Source organism: Puntigrus tetrazona, chromosome 22 (assembly GCF_018831695.1).
Source record: "Puntigrus tetrazona isolate hp1 chromosome 22, ASM1883169v1, whole genome shotgun sequence".
In the NCBI taxonomy this organism is placed as follows: Eukaryota; Metazoa; Chordata; class Actinopteri; order Cypriniformes; family Cyprinidae; genus Puntigrus; species Puntigrus tetrazona.
In genome coordinates this window covers 10,670,773-10,695,685 of record NC_056720.1, presented here as the reverse complement: position 1 = coordinate 10,695,685, position 24,913 = coordinate 10,670,773, and the positions used below count along the sequence as shown (strand labels likewise).

Genomic DNA, 24,913 nt, shown 5'->3' with positions numbered 1-24,913 from the left:
GATGAGAAAGAGCAGGTGAACAACTTATCTCGGTAACAAATACGAGCATCCTAGAGACAAATGCAGTTTTTATGTGGCTAGACCCGTTATCAATGTAAAGGCACTTTATACTTTATGCGAGATGCATAAATGATTAGACATGAAAGCAGTAGTTTGTGTAGATTCATTAGCTTTTCTTTGACATTTCAGAGACTGTGAAGTAAATAACCTTTAGTGTGGGAGGTACTTCAAGTCAATTGTACATAAGAAAACTTACGAAAACAAAGTAGAAAAGGGGTATAGATTATGCACAGTCATGTTATCAGTAATACTATTCATATGTAATAAAGTGAGGTTCAGCAGTTTCTAAAAAAAAAAACAAAAAACAGAGTAATTATTTTATTAGGAAGGCTTCCATGTTACTCAGTGCCTCTTTAATCATACGGAGATAAACCTGCATCTTTCATCCACAGTCTCTCTGCTTTGACGTCTCCCTTGGGCCCTTGGGCCCCTGGCCTCCAGGTCCACAGGTTTATTGCACCTGCCAGAGAGCTGCATTTTTACTTGATTAATTTGCCGCCGATTTGACGCACGTAGTTCGTACAAGTAAATTTCAGACTCTTTGCTCCTCAAGGCAAAAAACGTGCAATATTCTCGGCTCAGTAATCTTTTAAATAATCCCAGCAACTAAAACGAAAGGCTCCATAGTCTGAAATCAATAAGTTATCAGTTTCATTGGATTTCGGAGTCATATTCAAGATTTGTGGGTTGCAATTAAAAGTCTGAGAACGTGTGAAAAAAAAAAAAAAAAAGCTTGTGTGTGACTAAAGTAATCGTGGATGGAAAGAGTGAATTAAATTGGAGGTGGGCTCGGCACACGAAAGCAGGTATAAAGTGAGAGAGAAGGATGAACTGTGTGTGTGTGTGCGTGTGTGTGTGTGTGTGTGAGAGAGAGAGAGAGAAAATAAATTAATGTGTGTGAGAGGCAGTTTTTTTGATTTTCTAAAATACAACATGCCAAGATGCATATTTTTTTCCATATAACTATATCAAAATATGATCTTTGTATATACTAATTGCCATAAAAAATCATATTGAAAATTTTAAATATTGTATTGAATATCTTACAAATAAAGGTGCTTCAAAAGGTTCTTCAAGCCATAGAACCATTCAGTCAAAGGTTCTTTAAAGAACCATCTCTTTCATACCTTTTTAGAATCAAAAGAACCCTTTTTCACCACAAAGAACCTTTAGTGAAACAGAAAGGTTCTTCAGATGTCAAAGGCTTTTTTATGGAAGGATTTAGACATATATCCACACACACATGTTGTGTGTTTGTGTGTGTGTTTTATGGGGACTCTCCATAGGCGTAATGGTTTTTATACTGGGTCTTTTTACTTTTATACAAGGTCAAAATTTACTGGTGCCTTTCCTTGTGCACACACACGCACACACACGCACACACACACACACACACACACACAATATAGTATAGTGGTTGCTGAGTTTAGAGAAGCCATAATATAGAATACATAAGAATATAGTCTACTATATACAATAACACACACACACGCACGCACGCACGCGCACACACACACACACACACACACACACACACACACACACACACACACACACACACACACACAATATAAGTATAGTGGTTGCTGAGTTTAGAGAAGCCATAATATAGAATACATAAGAATATAGTCTACTATATACAAACACACACACACACACACACACACACACACACACACACACACACACACACACACACACACACACAAGGGGGATAATTGAAAAAAATCTCAAATGAGCCTGCATTTATGTATCTTATGTATTAAGCTACTAAGCTATGTTTTGATTGAACTTCCCAACTTTTAGTATCTTCCTCTCTTTTCCCCCACAAAATGTCTGACAGTGTTAAAACGTTCATGTAGTAGCCATTTTTTTCTGTTAATGCTATGCTAATGCTTCTAAAATTATCTAAAATTATCTAAATATTTCAAATCATTTCCTGAGAAATTGGAAGATGATGCTGACATGCCGTGGTTGTAACGCAGGAAAAATAACATTAGGGTTAAAATATTCGAAAACCATAAAAGAGAGCCTGTCTGACAGTGATGTACTATGAGGACGAATGTGGCAAGGGGGTCCTTTAGAGTGACAGCTGCCCCTGATATTCCCTGATTTTATTACATTTGAATAAATGTCTAATGGTGTTGACAAAAAGTGGGGACACAACTTTGAAACCTTATGAAACATGCATGAGTCACTGAAAAACAACCTTGCTTTGATACGAGATATTATAAAGTGTTGCTTTTCATAAAACAAGGTATTTTTCATCATTAAAACGTTTTTTTTAAAATCAATTTTATCGAATGATTGAATCCTTCTATGTTTACATTTGAAAATATTTTTGCATTTTTAAACCTAATCGCGGTTACAATCGCTAGACATGTTTTGTCCGATGTCTCAACAATGACCGATAAAGCTTAAATATCAATAATTAGTATAAAAAACCATTTCCAAACCATAACATTCTTAAGAAATCGAAAGTAAACGTCAAACAGCAATTAATTAATAATGCATTACTGATACTGTGTCAACAGATTAAGTTAAATGTATCTTGATTACTTAAAAAAGCTTATGTGTTTAAGCAATTATGTATTCATCCAAAACGTTCCTGCGGGCTATAAAACCGAACTCAAGTTGCTGAGCTTCATCCGTATGACTTTTAAAAACTTTAACATTTATTTAGTGAAATTAAAAACGTGTAAAAACTAGGGTTCATTACGCACCGCGTGTAGGTGTGCATCCGACATAAAAGCGGCGCGTGCCTCAGCAGCGCGCGGGCGCGCGTCATGCTCTTCGGCGTATAAAAGAATGTGCGCGCGCTGCAGAGCGCACAGAGGTGCGCGCGAAAGAGGGACCGGCGAGACGGCGCTCTCTCAGCCGGGGAAGTACTTACACATGCCGGCAGACAAAGTGCGGTGGACACGACGAACTTGAGGTAAATTAAATGAATGGATTCGTTTCTCCGTTCGCCTCGTTTCACCATGACAACGGATTGAGTGGGTGCCTGCCATGGAGAGGAATAACACCACACAAACTCTGGAGCTGGGTGAATGTGAGCACGCGTTGGACACCAGCGCGGCGCTGGACAACTGTACGGACGCTGCCAGCGGGAACCTGTCTTTACGCTGCTGGCTGCATTTGTTGACGAAGGAGTCTAGCTCAACGCTACAAGGTGACGGGTCTAGTTTAGCTGTGCGTGTGATGATCGCCCTCATTTATTCAGTGGTGTGCGCTCTGGGACTTGTAGGCAACTCTCTGGCGCTCTACCTGCTGCACTCGCGCTACCGGCAGAAGCAATCTTCCATCAACTGCTTTGTGATGGGTCTGGCTCTAACCGACCTGCAGTTCGTCCTAACCCTACCGTTCTGGGCCGTAGACACGGCGTTGGACTTCCGCTGGCCGTTCGGCAAAGTTATGTGCAAAATCATCAGCTCTGTCACGACTATGAACATGTACGCCAGCGTCTTTTTCCTGACCGCCATGAGCGTGGCCAGGTACTATTCCATCGCGTCCTCGCTGAAGATGCACAGCCGGCGAGCGGCGGCGGCCGCGGCCAAATGGATCAGCTTGGGCATCTGGGTCGTCTCTCTGATAGCGACTCTCCCACACGCCATTTATTCCACCATAGCCCAAGTTGCGACAGACGAGGAGCTGTGCTTGGTCCGCTTCCCCGAAACGGGAAGCTGGGACCCGCAGCTGCTGCTAGGACTGTACCAGTTGCAAAAGGTTCTGCTCGGGTTTCTGATCCCACTGGTGGTGATCACCGTTTGCTATCTCTTACTTGTAAGAATCGTGCTGAGCCGGAGGATTAGCGGCGTGGCGGGCTCCGAAAGCGAGCAGGGGCGGCACAAGCGGCGCTCGAAGGTCACCAAATCGGTTGTGATCGTCGTGCTGTCGTTCTTCTTGTGTTGGCTGCCCAATCAGGCACTGACTCTGTGGGGCGTCCTTATTAAGTTCGACCTGGTGCCCTTCAGCAAGGCCTTCTACAATGCCCAGGCATACGCTTTCCCGCTGACCGTGTGCTTGGCCCACACAAACAGTTGCCTCAACCCGGTGCTCTATTGCTTGATCCGCCGCGAATTCCGAGCCGGACTTAAAGAGCTCCTGCTGAGGGCCACGCCGTCCTACCGAAGCCTTGCGCGCCTGCTCCCACGCAAGGCCAAAGTAGCCGAGGCACCTCCTGTACTGGTTCTCGTGCAGATGGATGTTTGAAGAAGCGGATCCTTCAACGTTCGTCTTTGTTTTTGATTGACAGGACGAAGCAGGCGTGAGGAACGTCCTTTGGGAGCTGCCCCACTTTCCCTTCCGCTCGTTCAGAAACACTTTTGCGCATTTGTCTTTCTCTCTCAACTTCCACGTACCTTTCGACGCACGGCCGCTTTCACGTGCACCTCCGGTCATCGGAGCCACCGGGGAATTCGACCCGTTCACCTTTGTTTGCTTTTCTGCACATTAGCAGCACAGCTTAAGGATTTTTTTTTTTTTTCCCGAGACATCCTTCAAGGGAGAGATAAATTATCCATGTGTGTTTTTCAGGCTCTGAAAAAAGAAGAAAAAAGAATGATATAGAACGGTCTGGTCTTCTCTCATTTTATGAGATGAAAAAAATGTGTGGGGGATCACTGGTTAACCCATAAATCATTGAGTGCACTGTCAATTATGAATTTACTTGCAGTCGTGTAGAATTGAATGAAGTTTCGCACTTTGATTTGTCTTGAAGGTGTATTTAATCCTAGGTTGTACAAAAAAAACTAAACTGATAAAATGTTTAAGTACGTAGCTGGCAGACGAAATAATAATTTTGTGAATCGCCATCGACCAGTCAAACCGTGCAAGTGATATGATCATCTCTTATGTTTTCAATTTGACCTATAACTGTGTTATTTCCAATTATTTAAATTAGTATTAAACCATGTATATCATTATTTATTTATTTCTATAAACACACCACATTAGATTACCATATGTGAGCCATTAATGGATAGCTCACTTAAAAAAATGACATTTTGTGAATTTACTCAGCCTCATATTGTTTCAAATCAACCTCATGCCTAGAAAACACTAAAGGAGATATTCGACAGAATGTTCAAGCTGCTCTCTCGCACTGTGAGCGGATGGGGACCAAGGTTAAAAAGAAGAAAAGCAATATAAAGCATCATAACGTTTGTCACGAAACCTTAAAAAAAAGCTATTTTCGATTTCTTAAGGCATTTGAAATCCTCTGTGAGGAGCGGCCTGTAATTTAAGTTTAAAATCTGACCTGAGAGCAGTGTAGTCACCATTCACTTTCACTGTATGAAAAACAGCAGCTGGGATATTCCGCTATAAACCATTTTATTCTGAACGGGATTTGAAAGACGTGAGGTGGAGTAAATAACAGAAAGTGCTTGCTGAAATCTTTCTTATGTTGGCTATATCCTCAGGGACTTCATCAAAAACATACAGCTTTGGCATAAAATATCTTTGTAGGAATATATTGTACAATAAATCATTTTGGGACTCTTAAGTACCCATTCAAACAGAATAAAAAATTCAATCCAATATAATTAGTTATATGGTTTCATTGACAACAAAATTTGAGGCCTAATTAAAGAGCATTGGCTTAACGATCACATTATTTATGAACTTTTATTTATATTTGTCAGTCATTTATTGAGCCTAAATATATTCTTGCATCATTTCACAGTCAATATACATCCGTATGCCATTGTAGGCTTTGAGGCTTTAGTGTTTTCGTACCACCTCATACGCACACTCGCACATGCCTTGCACGCACAAAGAATATCTTATAGTAAAACGATTTTAGCCTGGAATCATTAATCATTAGTCCCGCAATCTTCTGAAACTCTTCCAAGGACATTGTTCCACTGACCGAACCTTTTCAGATGAGACAGATTCGTCAATTTAAGCCAATATCGCTGGTTTATCTCCTCAATGTCAGTGCCAGGTTATGATTTAGGGAAGACTGGGACAAGTTGTTACACTTTTTTACATTTTTTCTCAATATGCTAATCACCCTATATTGGGTGGATTGAAACAGGATTTTCAGATACATGTATATTAAATATCATTAATGATATATACATGAACACTTAAACACTTAATAAATATATTGCCTATAACTATTGCCATCAGATACGAATAATAAACTCTATACATTTATAGCACTTAAAAGTGACAACTTACGCCAACCCTCCTATGACCGATGGAAACTGTGGCTACATTTTCAATTATTAATCTTTCTGTTGTTACCATATATGAATATATAAAGAACTCCTATCTGTAAGAGAGAATAAGCCCAGCTGTGAGTGTCTCCGTCTAGGTGTTGAGGGCATGCAGATGAGCTGGTGCGAGAGACCATTAATGAGCCGAACTGATTTAAAGATCTGAATCTCAACTCAACTCTGCTGTATAATTACTTGCGGTGACATTTTGCTCCAATGTCAGGGGTCAGCGGTGTGCTTTGTTGTCAGTATATTGAAGCCCTTTGGGTGTGTTTTTTCCTCAATGTCTGTACGAAGTGTAACGATATCATGTTGTTTGTAAAAATATATATTATACTAACCGAATTTGCAAAAAGCTCTTAGACGGAAATAAATCTCGCATAAATTTTGATAAAACTAGGTTATGTCTTAAGGTGTAATTTACCCTCCGCCTTGCACGCGAAGAGGAAATCTAATAAACTTTTACAAAAATATTTTTAGAAACACAAAACCACAGGCGTACGAGGCTAACAAAAGTCTCTTGTTGATTATGCCGCTTAGAAATCTGCATCCACACCGCTAGGCGTCAGTATTGGTTCAAGGCAACTCAGCCAGGTCATATCACTCAAATCAACATAAAGAAAATAATTACGAAAAGCTGATTAGGGTTTCACAATTTCTCAAACAACAACGGTAACGAAAGCTCCTGCGAGATACGACATCCACACCACTAGGTGTCAGTATCAGCTCGAGACAACTTCAGTGTTGGCCAGTGCAGCTAAGAAAGTTTTTGCATACAAATTTCCTTTTTCCCTACTTTTTCCTGAGTATGTGAACAGCAGTGATGTGGAGTTCGGATCACTTTACCGACTCGGACCTTGAGCCTCGTTCAGCAAAAGAACAAATCTTTTTTTAAATGACTCGTTCATTTTAGCAAAACATAATTATAATGGTACGAGTCGCATTAAAGATTTGTTCAAAACGAGCTAATCGTTCAAGAACGACCCGTCACTAGTGAACAGAGTCTGAATTTATATTTTTATAAAATAACAGGCGAAAATGCACGGATGAACTACTATACTATTTTTTATGAGGCCACGGCAATGATGCTGCAAATGCAAATGTAATACATCCACCACAAATTCATGCAACGCACTTAACAAATTTTGATGAAAATTTGCGTTGAAAGTCACATATTTTCTTATGCATCAAATGTAGTACTTATTATGCACTTATTATGTGGTTTTGGTCCATGTCAAATGTAGTAGGCCTATCTACTCTAACAGTACTGGAATTTGGAAGCACCTGATATGTGGAGGCGTCCATTAGCATTAGCATTTAGCATTAGTCACCTCAGTAACGTTACCAGTCCCTCACTCTTCACCAACAACAATACAGTTTACTTACGATTAATTCAAGGCTAATTCTGAATGCCAGCCACTGGAAAAAAAGATACGATTTAGAACCGGATGTCTAGCAGAAAATACAATGGCTATGCTAACCAGCTCTGCTCGTTAAAGGTAAAATAAACGAAACAAATACCAAGGGCACCTTTAAAACTTTAGGACCCATTGTAATCCTCGAAGTTGAGCAAAAGCAAGCCAACAAAGTACGCACTTACGAAAAAGCACGCGCTTAACTTTGAAGAGAACTCAAAAATAATGAACACTAGCTCCCCAAGATAATAGCTTTCTATTCTTTTGACAGGGGCTACATACTCTCTCCAGGCATGACTAATTGCATAGCGGGTTATTATGGGATGGACCGGTGTACAGTTGCCTAGCAACAAGCATTTTAAATCTTCAGCCGAACACACACAAAAAAAGAAAAGAAATCTGCCCTGCCACCTAGTTTGAGGGTGAAAACCCCTCCTTTCTGTAATTGAATTTCACCTGCTGGATGTAAAATAAATGAGTGATCCATTTTTCTCTTTTGTGTTATTGTCAAAAAGTTTCTAAGTCATTGTAGCTTTTGTTATACAAGCTCCAAATATGGTATGTACGCCTTTCAGTGCGGAATTTTGTTTATCTGTTTTGTTTTCTTGCCAAGGGAGATAAAAATAGCACTCAATCATCAAACATTTGTATGCTCCATTTTCCTGTTGGATTTGTCAGAACACTAGGTGGCCCATGTTCAGTTTAATAATACTCTGTAAACAGAATGTAAATATATCTGAATTACGTTTTTTTTTTGGTCATTTTGTACAATTTGTTTCCAATTTATTCAGCTGAAATGAATTACTGAGTTACTGAACAACAAAAGTGGGTTTACCTGAGTGCAGCATTCACTTTTTTGAAACAGTACCATATAATGTTCATTAATAAAATACAAATAATATAATATATTGTAGTAGCATATAATATTTTTTTTAAATGTTATATATATATATATTCATTAGTAATTTAGTAATTTTACAGCTTCAGCTTCAATTAAGTCTCTCATCTAAAAAAAAAAAATCTATTTAGATGATGATAAAACATTGTATATACAAGTACACATGTAAAAATTAACATTATTGTGTACATAAAATGGAGCTAGAAGAACATCGGGAGTAAAAAACAACAACAACAACAACAAAAAAGCAAAGGAGAGGCTTATTTTAGATGCCTTTCACTTTTCTGAATCACCACTCTTGATAATAAAATAAACATTTTAAGTTCAACAAAAAGATTATTATGATCTCGTGGTTAGAGGGGGCAAATGATAGGCACCCTGAGACCCCTTATGAGGAGCTACTATTGAGGACCATAGCAAGATTCATATCCATGTTTCAAAATCCGAGGACTAGCTGCTGGTTGTCTTCATGAAATTCTATACAATGATTCATTCATAGGCCTCTGTGCAGCACTGCAATCATTGAAATTCAACGAAATGATGAATTATGAAATCTGTCTGAGCCTAGTTGAGGTAAAATGTAAGGAAGCGAACGACTTTTGTGTTAATGAGGCAAACTTTGTGGGGTTTAAGCGCCAGGAAAAGAGAGCAGAGAGCACACAGAGCATGAGAAAATCAGAGATAAAAAGAATATCAAAGGTGAATCAGCACTGCTTGACATCAAGTTTTGATTTGGGGTTCATCAGTCAGAGATGAAGCCGCTGCGTTCACGAAGGCATGCTGTTTTTAAGTTAGCCTTGATTTCTCAGAATGCAGCATTTGTGTTATCTACAATATATCTCGTTCCCAGTATACCTGGATGACGGCATCTCATGCCGAACCTCTTGCTCGTGACCTTTCATTAGGTCTGTTTGAGCTGACTGGGAGGATTACGACGTTAATTGAATCTCATTAACGGCTGATTAGGACCTTCGAGGAGAACCAGGTGAAAACCTGACGTTACATATAGCCCACAGCAAATTGAGTCACAGTTCACTGCAGGCATCTGTTATAGGTTTATTGTTAGAGGTCAGAGTAAGATTAATTTCCATCCTTATTCAGCACCAAGGTGCAGTTTATTTGACACATGCTGATCAATGGCGGGGCATGTCGTCACAGTGATACTTGCAATCAACAACCTGTTAAAGGCTTTTGGCTGGAATGCGGCAAAAGAACGAAGTAGGCTAAATAACTAAACGCCTAAATAATAAAAGTATACGTTTTCGTGTGAACTGATTTTCTAACAAAAAGTGCCCCCCACGAATAAAAAAAAAAAAAAATAAAAAACTAAATATATTATATTTTATCATTGAAAATATATCAAATAAAAATAAATATACTTTAAACAATGAAATAATATTATTAATTTTAGTGCTTTTTATATTGCAATTCAATAAAAAAATATATACATATACAAACATGCATAAGTACGTTTTATATATTCATGATTTTGAATATATTTGGCTATGCAATTTAAATTAAATAAAATAGTTCCTAGTTTATAAACACTACAGTATTGTATTTAGTATAAATACATACCTTTTCGCTCTGTGATAACTAGCCCCAGCCTTTCTCACGCGCGGCTATCTGAATTCATGCAAACCCCCATCTAACAGTTCTACCTCGACCCCCAGAAAAGGTCCTGAACTTAATCTGACACGGAGCCTGTGGGATCTATACTGAAGGGAAGATAGAGCCGCGCTCTTCGGAGACCCAGACGATACGCTTTGACATAAGTGGATCGTGTGAAGGAGATCCGTCAGGCGAAGCTCAATAGGATTGCCCTCTTCACAGATACTCAAAGTCACTCAAAAATCAAGACGCAACTCGCCGCTTCTTAGCTTTCCAACCAAGAGGTGTCAGTGATAAATGCTATCTGCCGTGACCCAGCCTAATGTACTCCACGGCAGCCCTTTCACAGCCTTGATTATTAGGCGAGGCGGAGTATTTCCGCAACGCGTCCTGAATCGCTGTCGCACCTGCTCCGGCGAAGTCCAAAACCCCCAGAAGTCCAGGAGGAAATTCAATTACTTACTCTGGGCTCGAAGAATGAGCTCATCTCCATATTTATTAGGATACTGACCAAGCGAAGTCCTCTGCGCTCAATTACGTTTATTATTCTCTAATGCGTTCCCACAAACTCTTTTCATTTCCGATGTGACACAGGCGCTCGGCTGCCACCACTCCTCTCGAGATTTCTCAAGGGCCCTGAGAGGAACTTTGATGGGGCTTGAAATGAAAACCTCAACGGTTTTCAAAGAAAGTATAGCGGCAAGCTCCTTTCTCCCACACACTCCTACCTACTCCGGCTGAGTGGGAGAGAAGCCATGATCAACCAAGACACGAGGGCTCTGTGACTCAGAAAGCCTTTCTAGCGCCAGTGATTTCGGGGGCCTTTATTCTCCTCAATGCATCCGTATCTAAAAACAAGCCTTCGTCGGAGTGCGTCTTTTATAGTCTGATGATATGAAGCGCTGCAATAACGAAAGGAGGAGGTGGATGGAGTGATATTTCTCGACCTATTTTCACGTCAATTGCGCCGAGTCTCCGCTTTTCGAGATATGGGCTCACAATTATCATGTGTCAGTCAGGCATGGCGAGGAAGACTCATTCAGTCAATCACCTCTCCAGCAAACGGTCCAAAAAATGGCAAAGCAGGTGGAAACAAAGCCTTTGAAGATGCTATTGAGTAACCTTGAGAGCAGGTGCTCAGAGTTCATTTAAATATATGTAAATATATATTTTGACGGGTGGATTTTAAAATCGTTTGTACAAAAGTGATTGAGGCAAATACTATATATATATATATATATATATATATATATATATATATATATATATATATATATATATATATATATGTACTACCTAGCTGTGTGTGTGTATATATAGTTATACTATAATTATATAATTATATTAATATATAATTCAGCTTTAAATGCAAGATTACATACAGGTGCATCTACAAAAATGTGAATATCGTGAAAAAAAAAATTATTATTTTTTTGGTAATTTGTTTTGGTAATTTGAATCTGAATATTCCAGATTCATTACACATACATTAAAACATTTCAACAATATTTTTGTCTGTTTTTAATTTTGATGATTAGATCTTACAGCTCATGAAAGTCAAACATCCAGTATCTCATATTATTAGCATATTTCCTACGTTCAATAAAAAAAAGGATTTGCAAGGCTTTGCAAAAGCTTGAGTTGTTTAAATTATGTTATTTTCTGAACTCAATACTCGTTTGGGGCTCCTTCAGCGCAAACTCCAGGATCAGCGAGGAGCGAATGAAGAGATCAGGCTCTATTGAGCTTCATCTGATTAGTTTCATCAATTGTTTCTCACCTTTTTCTTGAAAAATCCATATAAGGGTTCAGGTCAGGCATGTTGGCTTACCAATCAAGCGCAGTAATATCACGGTCAGGAAAGCACTTGGAAGTGCGCGGGTCTTGTCTCTGTGGGCGGGTGCTGAGGTCCTGCTGGAAAAGGAAAGCAGCAGCTTCATAAAGCTTGTCAGCAGATGAAAGCAGAGTGTGCTCCAAAATCACCTGACATTGACTTTTGACATGATGAAACACAATGGACAAACAACAGCAGATGTCACAGCACCCCAAACCATGGCAGACGCTGGACTTCAGGTACCTGTAGAAACACAACACCTATCACGGCATTCCTATATAAGCTCTTTCCGGTATAAATCAGCAGCTTTTTCACTTCTCCTTTCACACCTCCATCCCCAAGTTCTCCTTTTGGTCAGTCAGGACTTAAACTTTATTCTAATATGTATCTATCATTTTGATGATAACAGAACCACTTTTAAGGAGACAAACAATGTAAATGTTTGTAAAATATGTTTTCTGTTTTGGAGGACAATCATTTTGTTACACCGAAGGACATAGACTTTTTAAAGGCTAGTGTTTGTGTGTTTTCATTTCATTCTGTAACCTACTAGTGTACTTTTGACAGCATTGATAATGTTTCTGACAGATAATATTTTGAGATTTTTTGTGTTTCCCTTACAGCGTGTAACCTGCGCATGGTTGTTTTTGATTGCTGTCAGTTTAAGTGCAAGGGATGCGCTTAAAAAACGAAAAATAGCTAAAAATGAATCTATATTTTTGCAAATAGGATGAGATAAAGATATTGCTGATGCTAAACTACAACCTCCTATTTATTAACTTTATAAAGTGTTAAATTAAGTGAAAAAGACAAGACCAAAGAGGCTTGTAATAGCTGAATCTGGCAACAATCAGCCGAAGGCCATTCTGAAAACACTCACAAAGTCACAAAGAAAACAACAGTGAAGGCGAAATGGCTCTGTGCTCCTAAAAATACCATGCCATTTGTAGCATGGTACAAACATGGTATAAACAGTGACGTTTGTAGATGTAAGCATCATGGGATGGGCTATTTCTCTTCTCATGGTATTGGCAAAATCTATATTATTGAAGGAAAGATGACTGGAGCCATATACTTAGAAATTCTTCAGATGAATGGGATATTCTTCAAATGAGATGTGGATAGACCTTCTAGCAGGACAAGCATTCAAAAGCTATATAAATAATGCAAAGGAGACTCTGAATTGATTTCGGGAGAAGAAAATAAAGTTGTTGGAGCGGCCTAGACACTAAACAGACTTGGAATATTCAAGATTTAAAGGAAGCATCTTAAAGTTTTTTATATTTTAGATAAACTAAGTAATAAATACAATATCAGTTAGCTTGTCTTTTCCTGCGTCATTTCATTAGCTTTTTTTATGGACTGTAATACAATGATTTCTTCATCTTTGTAGATCTCTTGTGATAAAGTAATACCAACATCAGGTCAAAATGCCTTGGGAATTGCTGCAGTGTTCAATTTGTATTCCCTATTTTTGTCATTCTTATTAGTTTTTGTTTTTAAGTTTTAGTTTTAGTCATTTAAGTACATTAAATTAAACTAAATAAAAATAGAGAAATATTGCTTTGGCAATAAGCAGGATGAATATTTTTTGCATTTATATTTATATATATATATATATATATATATATATATATATATATATATATATATATATATATTTTTTTTTTTTTTTTGTGGAGAAAGCCAATGGGTGCCATGTATTTCTGTGTAAACAATTGCCCAGAAACGTTCATTCAGTACCAATTGTGGAACTGGCTTTAAACTTTCCACAAGGATCAACAATGAGACATTACAGCTGTGAATGTACAAGGCATCTGTGAAATTACTTTAGCCTCATTAGGTTCATAAATAATGTATCTTAACACTGGCCTATTTGGCCGAGCAGTGGGAAGCTGACCTTTCTCGGCTGCCCTCGGCGTCGATAGCGATCGTGTCGAGCACAAAGACAATAACGGGGCTGAAATATCACCCAGTGTCCCTGCCTTATCTCCGTCTCTCACCGTGCTATGAGTCAAACGCAAAAGTCACCATCAGCAAAGACAGCACAGCCTTCAACCTTCGCGACCGATATCATGCCGGTTACGTCAGTAGAGAGAAGACAAAACCAAGCGAAGCTGCCACTCCTCTGGCGACCTGGTATCTCTCCACAGCATTCAAGCTGTTAAATGGCTAGTCTGGTGCTTTGCGTGATTGCTTGACCTCTGGGCTCGTGCCAGCGAATCTTCCTACGCTAGCACGGATGATCCAGTGGAAATGACAGCGGGCGGAAAGTTGGTACACATCAGGCTGATTAGCTTTGGCTTGCTGAGAGCGTTTTGTGCTGCTAAGGCGTTCAGCTAGCATGAATCGCATGAATTTATTGACTGGGGAAGTAGAGCTTGAATAACCTATATAGCGCATTAGCGACTAGCGTGAGGATGTGGCGGAGTAAACACTTTGTTAAGTTCGTGTTTTGTGTTTATTTAGACCTTGGGGGTAAATACCTGTAGAAAATTCTGTCATTGTACATATTCACAACCCACATCTCTGTCTTTCTTCTGAGGAATACAGGAGAAGACGTTCTGAAGATTAAAGCTTCCGCGCTTAAAAAGAAAATACAGTGTGACTTGAGGAAAGCCTATATGGATGGGAAACAATGATTCTGGTTTCTTAGTTCCTTTAACAATGTTTTTGAATCTGTGGAAAAATCAGTGATTAAATCAGACCAACAAAAACCAATAGAAACAATCACATAGTATCTAATGTTTTTTACTACAACGCCATTACAAAAATAACACACAATCATCTATTAACCATCAAAACCATTAAAAAGTGGTCTCCTGTAAGGCATTTTTGGGATGTAATCCATTAAAATCTATAGGTTTTAACAGGCCACCAATTGAAAGTGACAAATTACCAGCAGAGAACCACGAGGAACAATTACAGTTTGCATTAAAACAGATTCAATCCCATTGCAACCAGTAAAACCATCAGTAGAGATAATCATTTAAAGGTCCCGTATTGTACACCTTTTAGGAGTTTTATTTTAGGTGCCGATGTCCTAAAGAATATATATTTGCGGTATAAGTACCAAAAACCATCTCAATATATTTTTACACGTCCTCTCTCAGAAGCTCTGCCAGAAACAGGTAGATTTCGGCCTGTCTAATTAATATTCATGAGCCTCTCTCCGGATTGGCTTGTTTTTTTCTGAGCGACGCACAATGTGATGGAACGACGACACAATTATGTCACGGCGCTAGCTGAATGCAAAACAAAGGGAAGGCTGGAGGTGGCCCATTCAAATCAGTGAAAACATCATCTTGTTCTGATGTCGGGAGCCAGAATCGACGAAATACAGCCTTAAATTATAAATATTGCACACCCGATGCCACTGCCAGACAAATAACTATGACAGCTGTGTTCTTTTCCGTGGAACACAATCTGAGAAATTCTAGAATTTTTTGCCCATAGAGTAGAATTAAAGGGTACCCAAAACGGTTTGGTAACATTCTAAAAAATCCCAACAGAAGAGAGTTATTTGGAACGTTATGATGGTGAGGAAATGATGAATGTTTCATTTATTCACTTATTTACTCCAACTGAACTTAATGTGATTTTGAGGGGACCCTATAGCAAATTTTGTGCACAGTGATTCAAGAAAGAATCAGTTCATAAGAGTCATCTGCTCACGACTCGGACTTCACTGGTCAAACTGTAGCTATGTTTCCCAAGATTTGCTGGCGGAAGAATGCACGTATGCCATTTTTTATTATTTTTCAACCCTACTAAAACTAGTTCGCACAAACACCTAAAATGATTGTCTGCAGTGATATGACATAAAAATAATACAATGCAAACACTGGTTCAATTAAAAGTTTGAATGGATTTAAATCCCTAATATAGAACAATAATCCTTCATGTTTGTTGAAGCTGAAGCAACTTCATATTTTTTTAATGAAACAAACAAGACATTAATAAACCATGGCTGGTGAATCCCCGTTAACGTGTATTTATCAGAAAATGTCAGCTCAACCGGTTCTCATTATCCCCAGCTGTCCCCATGCAAACAATGGGAAAGTAATTGGTGTTGATAGAGTGTTGCCATCTGAATATGAAAAAGATATGGAGAGTGCACACCACATTTTTTATTTAGTTTGGACACCTGTAAGCATTAAATTGAAAACCGACTCTCCCTGCTGTTAAATTAGTCCCATATTTCATTTTTTTCCCTAAATCCCTGCAGTCTTATATCATATGAAATTCTGTGCTGAAAATAAGTGGAAAAGTTAGAAAATGACATCTCGGCCTTGAACGGCTAGAAGACGCAAGCAAAAGCAGAAGCTCGAGCTGTCAGGGGAATGCATTTCCATATATTTGATCAGGCATGGCCGAGACAGCATGACCCCCAAGTTTAATCTACTGTGCTCGCACGATCGTCCAATTGAGTGCCAGATCCTCTTTGACCTACAGAAGCCTGCATATCTCATTCCAGACGTTTTATTTTATCTTTTTGTTCTTAAAAAAAAAAAAAAAAAAAAAGATAAAAGTCTCAAGATGAAGGTTAAAGCGTCTGTTCATTTAGAATAATGAGTCTGTTCTGTCATTGCGTCTGAAATTTGTATCTCCTCTTTGCCCTCTTCAATAAATGACCATTTCAATAAGCTTTGTCCTGGTCTTCAGCCCTGTAATCTAATGCTAATATGAGTTGTGAAAATGTAGCACATACCCAAGACTCCTTCATTTGATGTTTTTATCTCCTGACGGTGCCAGTGATTACCGATCACTGCAAGCAAAAGACTTTCTCTGTGGAATGAACTGTGATTTTTAAAGGGACAGTTCACCTAAAAATTTTAATTATGTTATTAATTACTTACCCCATGTAATTTTATTGCCACTGAAAAAAAAATGCTCACTAACTTGCAAATCGCAAAACTTTTTTGTATTTGAACCCCAAAATGAACATTACGTCGTTAATCACTTACCCCCATGTCGTCCCAAACCCGTAAAAGCTTAATTCGTCTTCAGAACAAAAATGAAGATATTTCGGATGAAAACCGGGAGGCTTGTTACTGTCCCATTGACTGCCAAGTAACAAACACTGTCAAGTATGAAAGACATTGTCAGAATATTCCATCTGCCATCAGTGGTTCAACCTGTATTTTATGAAGCGACGAGAATACTTTTTGTACGCAAAGAAATAAAAATAACAACTTTATTCAACAATTCGCCTCTTCTAATAGGGTATGCTGTTTTTAGCCACAACACAAAGATATTTTTGCGTGTTTTTACTCTTTGATTTATAAGAAAACAGTATATCTGTGCGTCGCGGCAGAAACAGAACAGCGTAATGCGGAGAGAAACGGAGGAGGCGATTTTTTTTTTATTCCTCTGCCCTGATTTCTGCATTCCACTGTACTGCATTTCTATTGTTTTTCAATATAAACATGCACCAGACAGGCATGTTTGACTGTTGCGCTTGTGTCTTGCATATTTTCCAATATCTCACGCATGACGTGGTGTTATAAAACCCGGCACTTAAGTTAAAAGTAGTTAAAAAAAAGCGTGCCTGTGGATCTTGTTTTTTTCATTCCAGTGCCTTGCATCTCATATTTTTAAATGGAAAAACGCATCCTGTCCTCACTGATCTTGATCTTTCATGTTCACGCTAGTATAGCTTATATATTCGAGTCTACGCTCCTCTATACTTCACAGTAATGTAATGGTTAGGGCTGTTTTAGAAATCGTACTTTTACTTCGACATCTACCATCATCAGAAGATTTGCTTCTCTGGTGTACATCCACTCTGCAGCCATTGATCAAGATATGAAAAGATGTTTTCAGTCAATGAGTTATTAATATTTTATCACAGTGAATCATTTATGAATTATGCACGGCCCAGAATGCTCAGAATGTCCCAAATTGTGTCTGTCAGATGATTCATGGTGTGCGTAAATGTAGGACGCAATCTAGTATCCCGAAACGAACAAATATATGGAGTGATAGATCTTTTCCACGCTCGACAACAAAACTCAATTTCAATTTCCTGTGGTCTTAAATTAGTGCATAAATTGAACAGATTAATGATGCTGTCTGATTGATGTAAAAAAAACATTCATGGGAAAAATACAGAGGAAAAGGTAAAAAAAAAAAGATAAAAAGAAATAAATAAAACGATTTAGGTTCTATTGGTGACATTGGAATAAAAATAAAGATGGCTGAAGACATTACAGTGTCATTCAATCTAGCCATTTTACCATCCATTAGAGAAAATGAGTTCCATCATCAAAAAAGGAAAGTGTAGAGGTCTATCATCGCTTCTGCAGGCCCCATCTAAACATAGTGGATGGTTGAGATTGTTTTCAAACTCAAAAGGAAAAAAAATTTTGCTACTTATTCAGTTTACTTAATAAAATTAACTTTTTTGGAACATTTAGTAACAACTTAATCAAATTTTGTGCAATCCACTTAAACTTGCAAAATAAAAGTCTTCTTAATCCAGTAGTATTGGAACTGCATTAGTATTTTTGTTGGCACAGTTTTCAACTCAGCAGGGCATTGGCAGTTCCCAGCATGCTTTGCATGCAAATGGATGGGGAGATTAAATGTTGAATTTAAGGGTTATTTGATGTGATGGAGAAAAAAAAAAAAAAAGAGACTTGGAAACTTGTTAGTGTTGAATGATGTTTAGTTGGTTACCACTGATGTGATAAGGGGAGCATTTAATACACATCCATATTTCATATTAAATGGTAACAAACAAACACACACATATAAATGTGTGTGCTTTTACTTTTAATTATACATTTAGAAAAAAATATATATATATATATATATTTAGAATTTAGATGTAGATGATAATAATACTAATAGTAATTTAATTTAATTTGCAAAAAATGGATAATCTCTATTTTTGTGTGGTTTACCATTATTAATTTCACCTTGTGAAAAAAAAGGAAAAAACTGAAATACTCTCACTTTCCCATCTCTGGTCCCATGCGTTAGTTTTCTGTGCGAATTTAGGGAGAAACATGAAAAGCCAGGGTGAGGAAGTAGAAAGAGAAAGTTAAAGGTGGGTTGGAGAGAACGCCAGGTCTCTGGGGAGAGGAAAAGGGGGCAGAGATGTGTAGTGTCTGGATGGATGCTTGGCAAAGAAAAGATTAGAGCAAAAAGGATGAAAAAAAGCTGCAACAAGAGAGCCGCATTCATTTTCTTAATGGTGCCTGAGCCTCTGACCCAGGGCAAAGCCGTTGGGGTTTGAGGGGAAAACAAGACTTCAAAAAAAAACTATTCTGATGGACCCCATCCCTTCCTCGTCACTTTGGCAGGACATCAGCGGTGACAGTTAACCTTTTCATCATGCCTAAAGGCAGCAGAGGTTTGCTTTGAAGCTCAGGACGGATGCAGACGGAAGACTTTAATTATGCCCTGATTAAATAGGAGTCTTTACACCGCAATGGTGTTCGCTCATTGCCTCCTTACCCCTCGATACTTAATCAGCAGCTGTCAGGGAGCCTGTGGATCAAAGACACTGCAATTTATCAACAGCAGCACACGGCCTCCCCGCCGGTCAAACCCGTGGGGGACCGTCTGACCCCCTCCAAAAAAATAAATAAATAAATGCAAAAAAATACAGGGGTTATTAAGGATAATGCATTCCAGCGGCACAATAAAACTAAGTGTGCCAACAAGCTGTCATTCATGTTTGCTGAGTAAACGACATCTCATCTGCACTGACAACACAATGGAGGCCTGGGGATGGCACATTGATTGCGTTAGCCCGAGAAAAGGATGCGCGGAAGAGCGCTGTAATTCGCCTGATGTATGTGCACATGTACCTATGCGAGAGTGATGATTGCTATTCATTGTAATCTACTGCCTTGTCCTTGACAGCCCTGTTAAGAGATTGCAGTCGAGCTCCCAGAGGGCTGCGCTGAGGATGAGGATGTCTCTCTAGCCGAACGGGTGCAAATTGAATCCGCTGGCAACGATTAGCGATGGAGCAGGCTTGATGCACTTCGGCCGTGTCCCTTTTCCCGATGAAATGTGCCTTTGAAGTTCACCTGACACACTCGTTTGTGACCGGGGGGATAAAATGGCTCGAATGGACTACGGAAAAGTATACGGCTGAACAGGAGCTTCAGTGGAGAAAAGTATACAATGGAAAAAAAACATCATTTAATATTGATTCGCTCTCTTCAAGGACAAACATGCCTACTGATTAGGCTATCTGAAAGATTGGAACAAAGTTGAGGATTTTGAAACATTTGGTTTGTAAAGAAATCTGGCGTTCGTGACTTTTACATTACAAGTTTCTAAAAGGGATGCTATCAATCAATCAATCAATCAATCAATCAATCACTTTTTTTATATAGCGCTTTTAACAATACAGATAGTATCAAAGCACTGAACAGTATCAAATACAATGATGGGGATGTATAATGACAAGATTTGTTATTAAATGCAGAGACAGTCTTTAATCAAATTAATGATAATAGCTAGAAAGTAAGTGCCCCAACTAAGCAAGTCAGAGGTGACAGCGGTAAAGAACCAAAACCCCATCCATGCAGAACCTTGGGAGAAACCAGGCTCAGTTGGGGTCAGTTCTCCTCTGGCTAGACGTCCAGCACTTAATCTCCAGTTCAATTTTAAGCGCAGCTATGTCAGACTGTGTAAAGGACTTGTGTGTGTGTTTTGGTCTCAGATGAACATCATCTCTGTGTGCTGATCCTCCATTTAATCTGGATATGAACTGAAGAACAGAATAAGAAAGAAACAGACTAATATTAGCGTAGATGCCATTCTTTTTTACAATGTAACGAGTAGATTGCGTTGTATGAGGAGTGTTCCCGGTTACAGCTGATCTAATTAATGCAGCCTAGCAATCCCTTAACGTATATGAATAATAAAAGCGTATTAGTGCGTTATGTGTAGGCTAGGTTAAAAAGATGTGTCTTTAATCTAGATTTAAACTGACAGAGTGTGTCTGCCTCCAGAATAGTGTTAGGGAGATTGTTCCAGAGTTTGAGTGCTAGATCTGCCACTAAAAGCATCTGCCATCCGCAGTCGATTTTGATATTTTTGGTATTACCAAATGGCCAAAGTCCCAACACAGCGGACGTAATGTGATAAGAGTTCGCTCAAGTATTGAGAAGCTAAACCATTCAGGGCTTTATAAGTAATTAACAGAATTTTAAAATCTTTCCGATGTTTGATAGGGAGCCAGTGCAGTGTTGACAGAACCGGGCTAATATAGTCATACTTCCTAGTTCTAGTAAGGACTCTAGCTGCTGTGTTTTGGACTAGCTGAAGTTTGTTTATCAAGCATACAGAACAACCACCCAATAAAGCACTACAATAATCTAACCTTGAGGTCATAAACGCATGAATAAAAATTTCTGCAAATGTTTTAGAATCTTTAAGTGAACCTTCTTTTTTCCATGAATGTTAAGGATTCTTCATGGAACCACTGACACCGATAAAGGTGTAATGCATTGCGGTTCAAAAAACATTATTTGTAAACATACTGTACATTATTGTTACTTCTCTAAGCACCGCATTCCTGAAACGCATGGATTTTTAAAAAGCTCATCGTTCTGAGAAGCGAGGGGTGCAGGACATCTCAGCTCAATCACTTTGATTTAGATAGCGCTTTTAACAATAATAGCGAGTTAGTAATGTATAATGACAGGATTAAACACTTAATATTTTAATTAAAATCAGAGATGGTCTGTGTAAACAAATCGGCAATAATCGCTAGAAATTAAGTGTCCCAACTAAGCAAGCCAGAGGCAACAAAAAGATGATATTTTGACGGTAGCCATTGACATCCATATATGGGAAAACACTATTGAAATCAACTGTAAATACTATATAATTGTCCACTATTAAACCAAAAAATTCTATTAATGGTTTAAACCACCCACTTGCGATTTATTTAAGTCTTACACTAGTAAAAATAAAGTTGGCAAGTCAGAAAAGATGCAGACTGTTATGCTCTAGAGTCTTTTTGTTTCCAATTCAAGCATTTTTCCCATCCGACCTGATGTTTTCAATAAAAAGAATAAATTTGTTCAAAAGTTTGGGGTCGGTCAGTTAGATTTGCAGTTTTTCTAAAAGAAATGTACGTAACATTTATTCAGCAAGGACGCGGAAAAAGAACGACAGCATCGACGACTTGATGGTAAAGTGAAACTCTTCGGAAAGCTTGATAACCTTTTCAGTGTCACCAGAGCGCAGGTTTTCGACTCATTAAGAAAAGTATTGAACTGTTTACTGTCTTTAAAATTGAATTCCTCAGAAAGCTGAGAAAAGAGATGCCGTTGGCTGTTTGGATCTCTGTCTCTCTCTCTCTCTCTCTCTACAACCCAAGGCCTTTTACGTAGTATTTTGTCAAAACCAAGAGGCTGTTGAATGTTATTTAACGGCAGCTGGAAACTACTTGAACTTGAACTGTCTGTAGGAGTATTTCGAAAGAATTTCCATGTGTCTGCTCATGCCTTTGGGCAACAATTAATTTCCAAAATTTCGGAGGAAGTGAGGGTGTCGGATTTAGAGACATTTTTAGTTCTCCGCGTCTCCTTGTGCCACCTGTCAGCCGAGGTCTGCCAATTACCGCACACGGCTTCAAGACCGATGTATTGCACAAAACTTGGATTAACAGCCAGGAAATCCATGATAAACATTTGTAAGCCAGTTGGCAGTTGTAAACTGAAACCGAATGCCCCGACGGGCATGCAACACTCCCTCGCTGCGCTCCGATGAATTAATGAGTCTGCTCTGACTGGCATAAGAATCTCTTATGATGATCTGCTGCAGTCATGCAAAATGCCCCCGACCCAGATACGTCTTTATGGCTTTCATGGCATTGCAAAATTAAGGTAAAACGATGGCATTGTAATAAGATAATAAGGTAATAAAATCGTTGGCTGAAAATATACTAGTATTTTAATCATACGAAGTCAGTGAAATTCTAAATGCAATTTTAAACCGTGTTATTAGGGGCATTTTTATTTTTATATTCTGTTTAGATATTTTTAACATACGTTTAGTAATTTTGTTTTTTCTATGAGTTTTCTAATGTTTATGTAGCTAGTTTTTATGTTTTAGTTTAGCTAACTGTATGGAAAAATATATAATTATTAAATAATGCTTAATAATATTAATTAAATATTAATATATTCATGAAATACGTGAGCACAAAACCAGTCATGAGTAGCACAGGTGCATTTTCTTTCATGGCAAAAATAATAATGGACTGTTCCATTAAGATATTCAGTACATTTCCTACCGTAAATATATTAAAACTCGATTTATGCACCCTCAGATTCCAGATGTTCCAATAGTTTCAATTATTGTCCTATCCTAATAAACCGTGCATCAATAGAAAGTTCATTTATAAAGCTGTATAAATCGCACGCATAGATCTCAATTTCCAAAAAACGACTCTTAAGACTGCATATATGTAACGTAATACGGTTGGTTTAAACATTTCGCACTGGATTTGATGACAGCATGTGGGTCCAGATCGACCTATCAGTCGCTTTTCATAATGGGCTTTCACGTTTTTTTTTTCCTGCAATGCCTCATTATCGCGAGGTTCTTCAGATCCGTATCCCCGGTGTCATTTGACGGGGGGTGTGTCGTGGGCAAGCTGTATAATTGCACGGTGGATTTAAGCATGCTAATAACAAAGATTTTGCAAGTCAATTACAGGACGGATGCAATGAGGATATTTGCGGGAGGCCTTGGCTACCTTCCCTGTTCACCTGTTTTCTGGAGGCCGCGTCAGCACGCCACAGATCAGTATTCAGCAGCATGCCAGCACACAAACTAGACGGAAAGTTTGGATTTGTGTGCAAGTGGTTTGAGTCCCATGTCTCTTTAAGAGCGAGCGCTAAACTTTACAGCTGTTCTGTGGATACTGATGTAAGGTATGCTCATAAACTGAGCAATGCGGCAGAACTGACCAAGCTGCTGTGTGTTTGCTAACTTATTATTTAATATCAAGGCTTGATGCGTAGCTGGTGTGTCATGGTACTCTCGATGCTGGAGGATGCGCATTTTTAATAAAGTTGTTATTTTTGTTCTCACCGGGCATAAAAAGCATTCTTGTAATAGCGTAAAATGTTGAACCACTGAATATTTTAATATTTCAAGTCCTAAACTAGCTTTTCGGGTCTTGAATGTGTCAGCTGTGTCGCTGTCTGTGCGGACTCAGAAAGCTCGCAGTTTTCATCAAAAACATCTTCATTTGTGTTCAGAAGATGAATAAAGGTCTCACGGGTTTGGAACGAGACGAGGTGAGCAACTAATGAAAGAATTTTCGCTTTTGTGTGAACTACCCCTTTAAGGGGTGTGAGAAAATAATGATTAAAACGTTTTCTTTAACTGAAAGAAGCAAATAAAATAAAAAAGCACCTCTGAAAACTTTGTAAATAATACAAAAATTACAATTATTTAAATATTTAATTTTAGCACAAAAACATAAACAGCATCATTTTTTATGAATGAGTATCTTCTCAGTTAGGATGTCAGCTTTAAACCTATGATTGATTTATACAAGATATATGCCTTTATATAATTTATATGAATTGAAAACAGACATCGTTTAATAAAAAAAAAAATCACTATAGACACGATGAAAAATGTTTATTTTTTTCATCTTTCATTCATAGCTCAACATAGAAGTCAGTTTCTGCAAATTATTACTATATTTAGATTAACTTTCAAGGAAATTCAGGAAATGGGCCGACTGCTATTTATAGCATGTTAATGAACCCATTAGCATTGTTTCTAAATAAATAAATAAATAAAACTAATAAAATATCTGAAAATGAAAGAAATTATATATATATATATATATATATATATATATATATATATATAT

At 38.3% G+C, this 24,913-nt stretch overlaps 2 protein-coding genes across 4 annotated transcripts in view; both read left to right on the top strand.

Annotated features, from left to right (window-relative positions):
• LOC122327734 (CUGBP Elav-like family member 5) overlaps positions 1 to 24,913 on the top strand; it is a 1,183,696-nt gene that overhangs the window by 955,137 nt on the left and 203,646 nt on the right. The window lies entirely within an intron of this gene.
• On the top strand, positions 2,908 to 6,680 carry rxfp3.2b (relaxin family peptide receptor 3.2b). The gene has a single exon (XM_043223300.1). It carries the CDS (start codon positions 3,070 to 3,072, stop codon positions 4,270 to 4,272), a length of 1,203 nt encoding a protein of 400 aa, XP_043079235.1. The 5' UTR covers positions 2,908 to 3,069; the 3' UTR covers positions 4,273 to 6,680.

Coding starts and splice junctions, on each gene's coding strand:
- rxfp3.2b (XM_043223300.1), top strand. CDS start 3,070: ATGGAGAGGAATAACACCACACAAACTCTGGAGCTGGGTGAATGTGAG.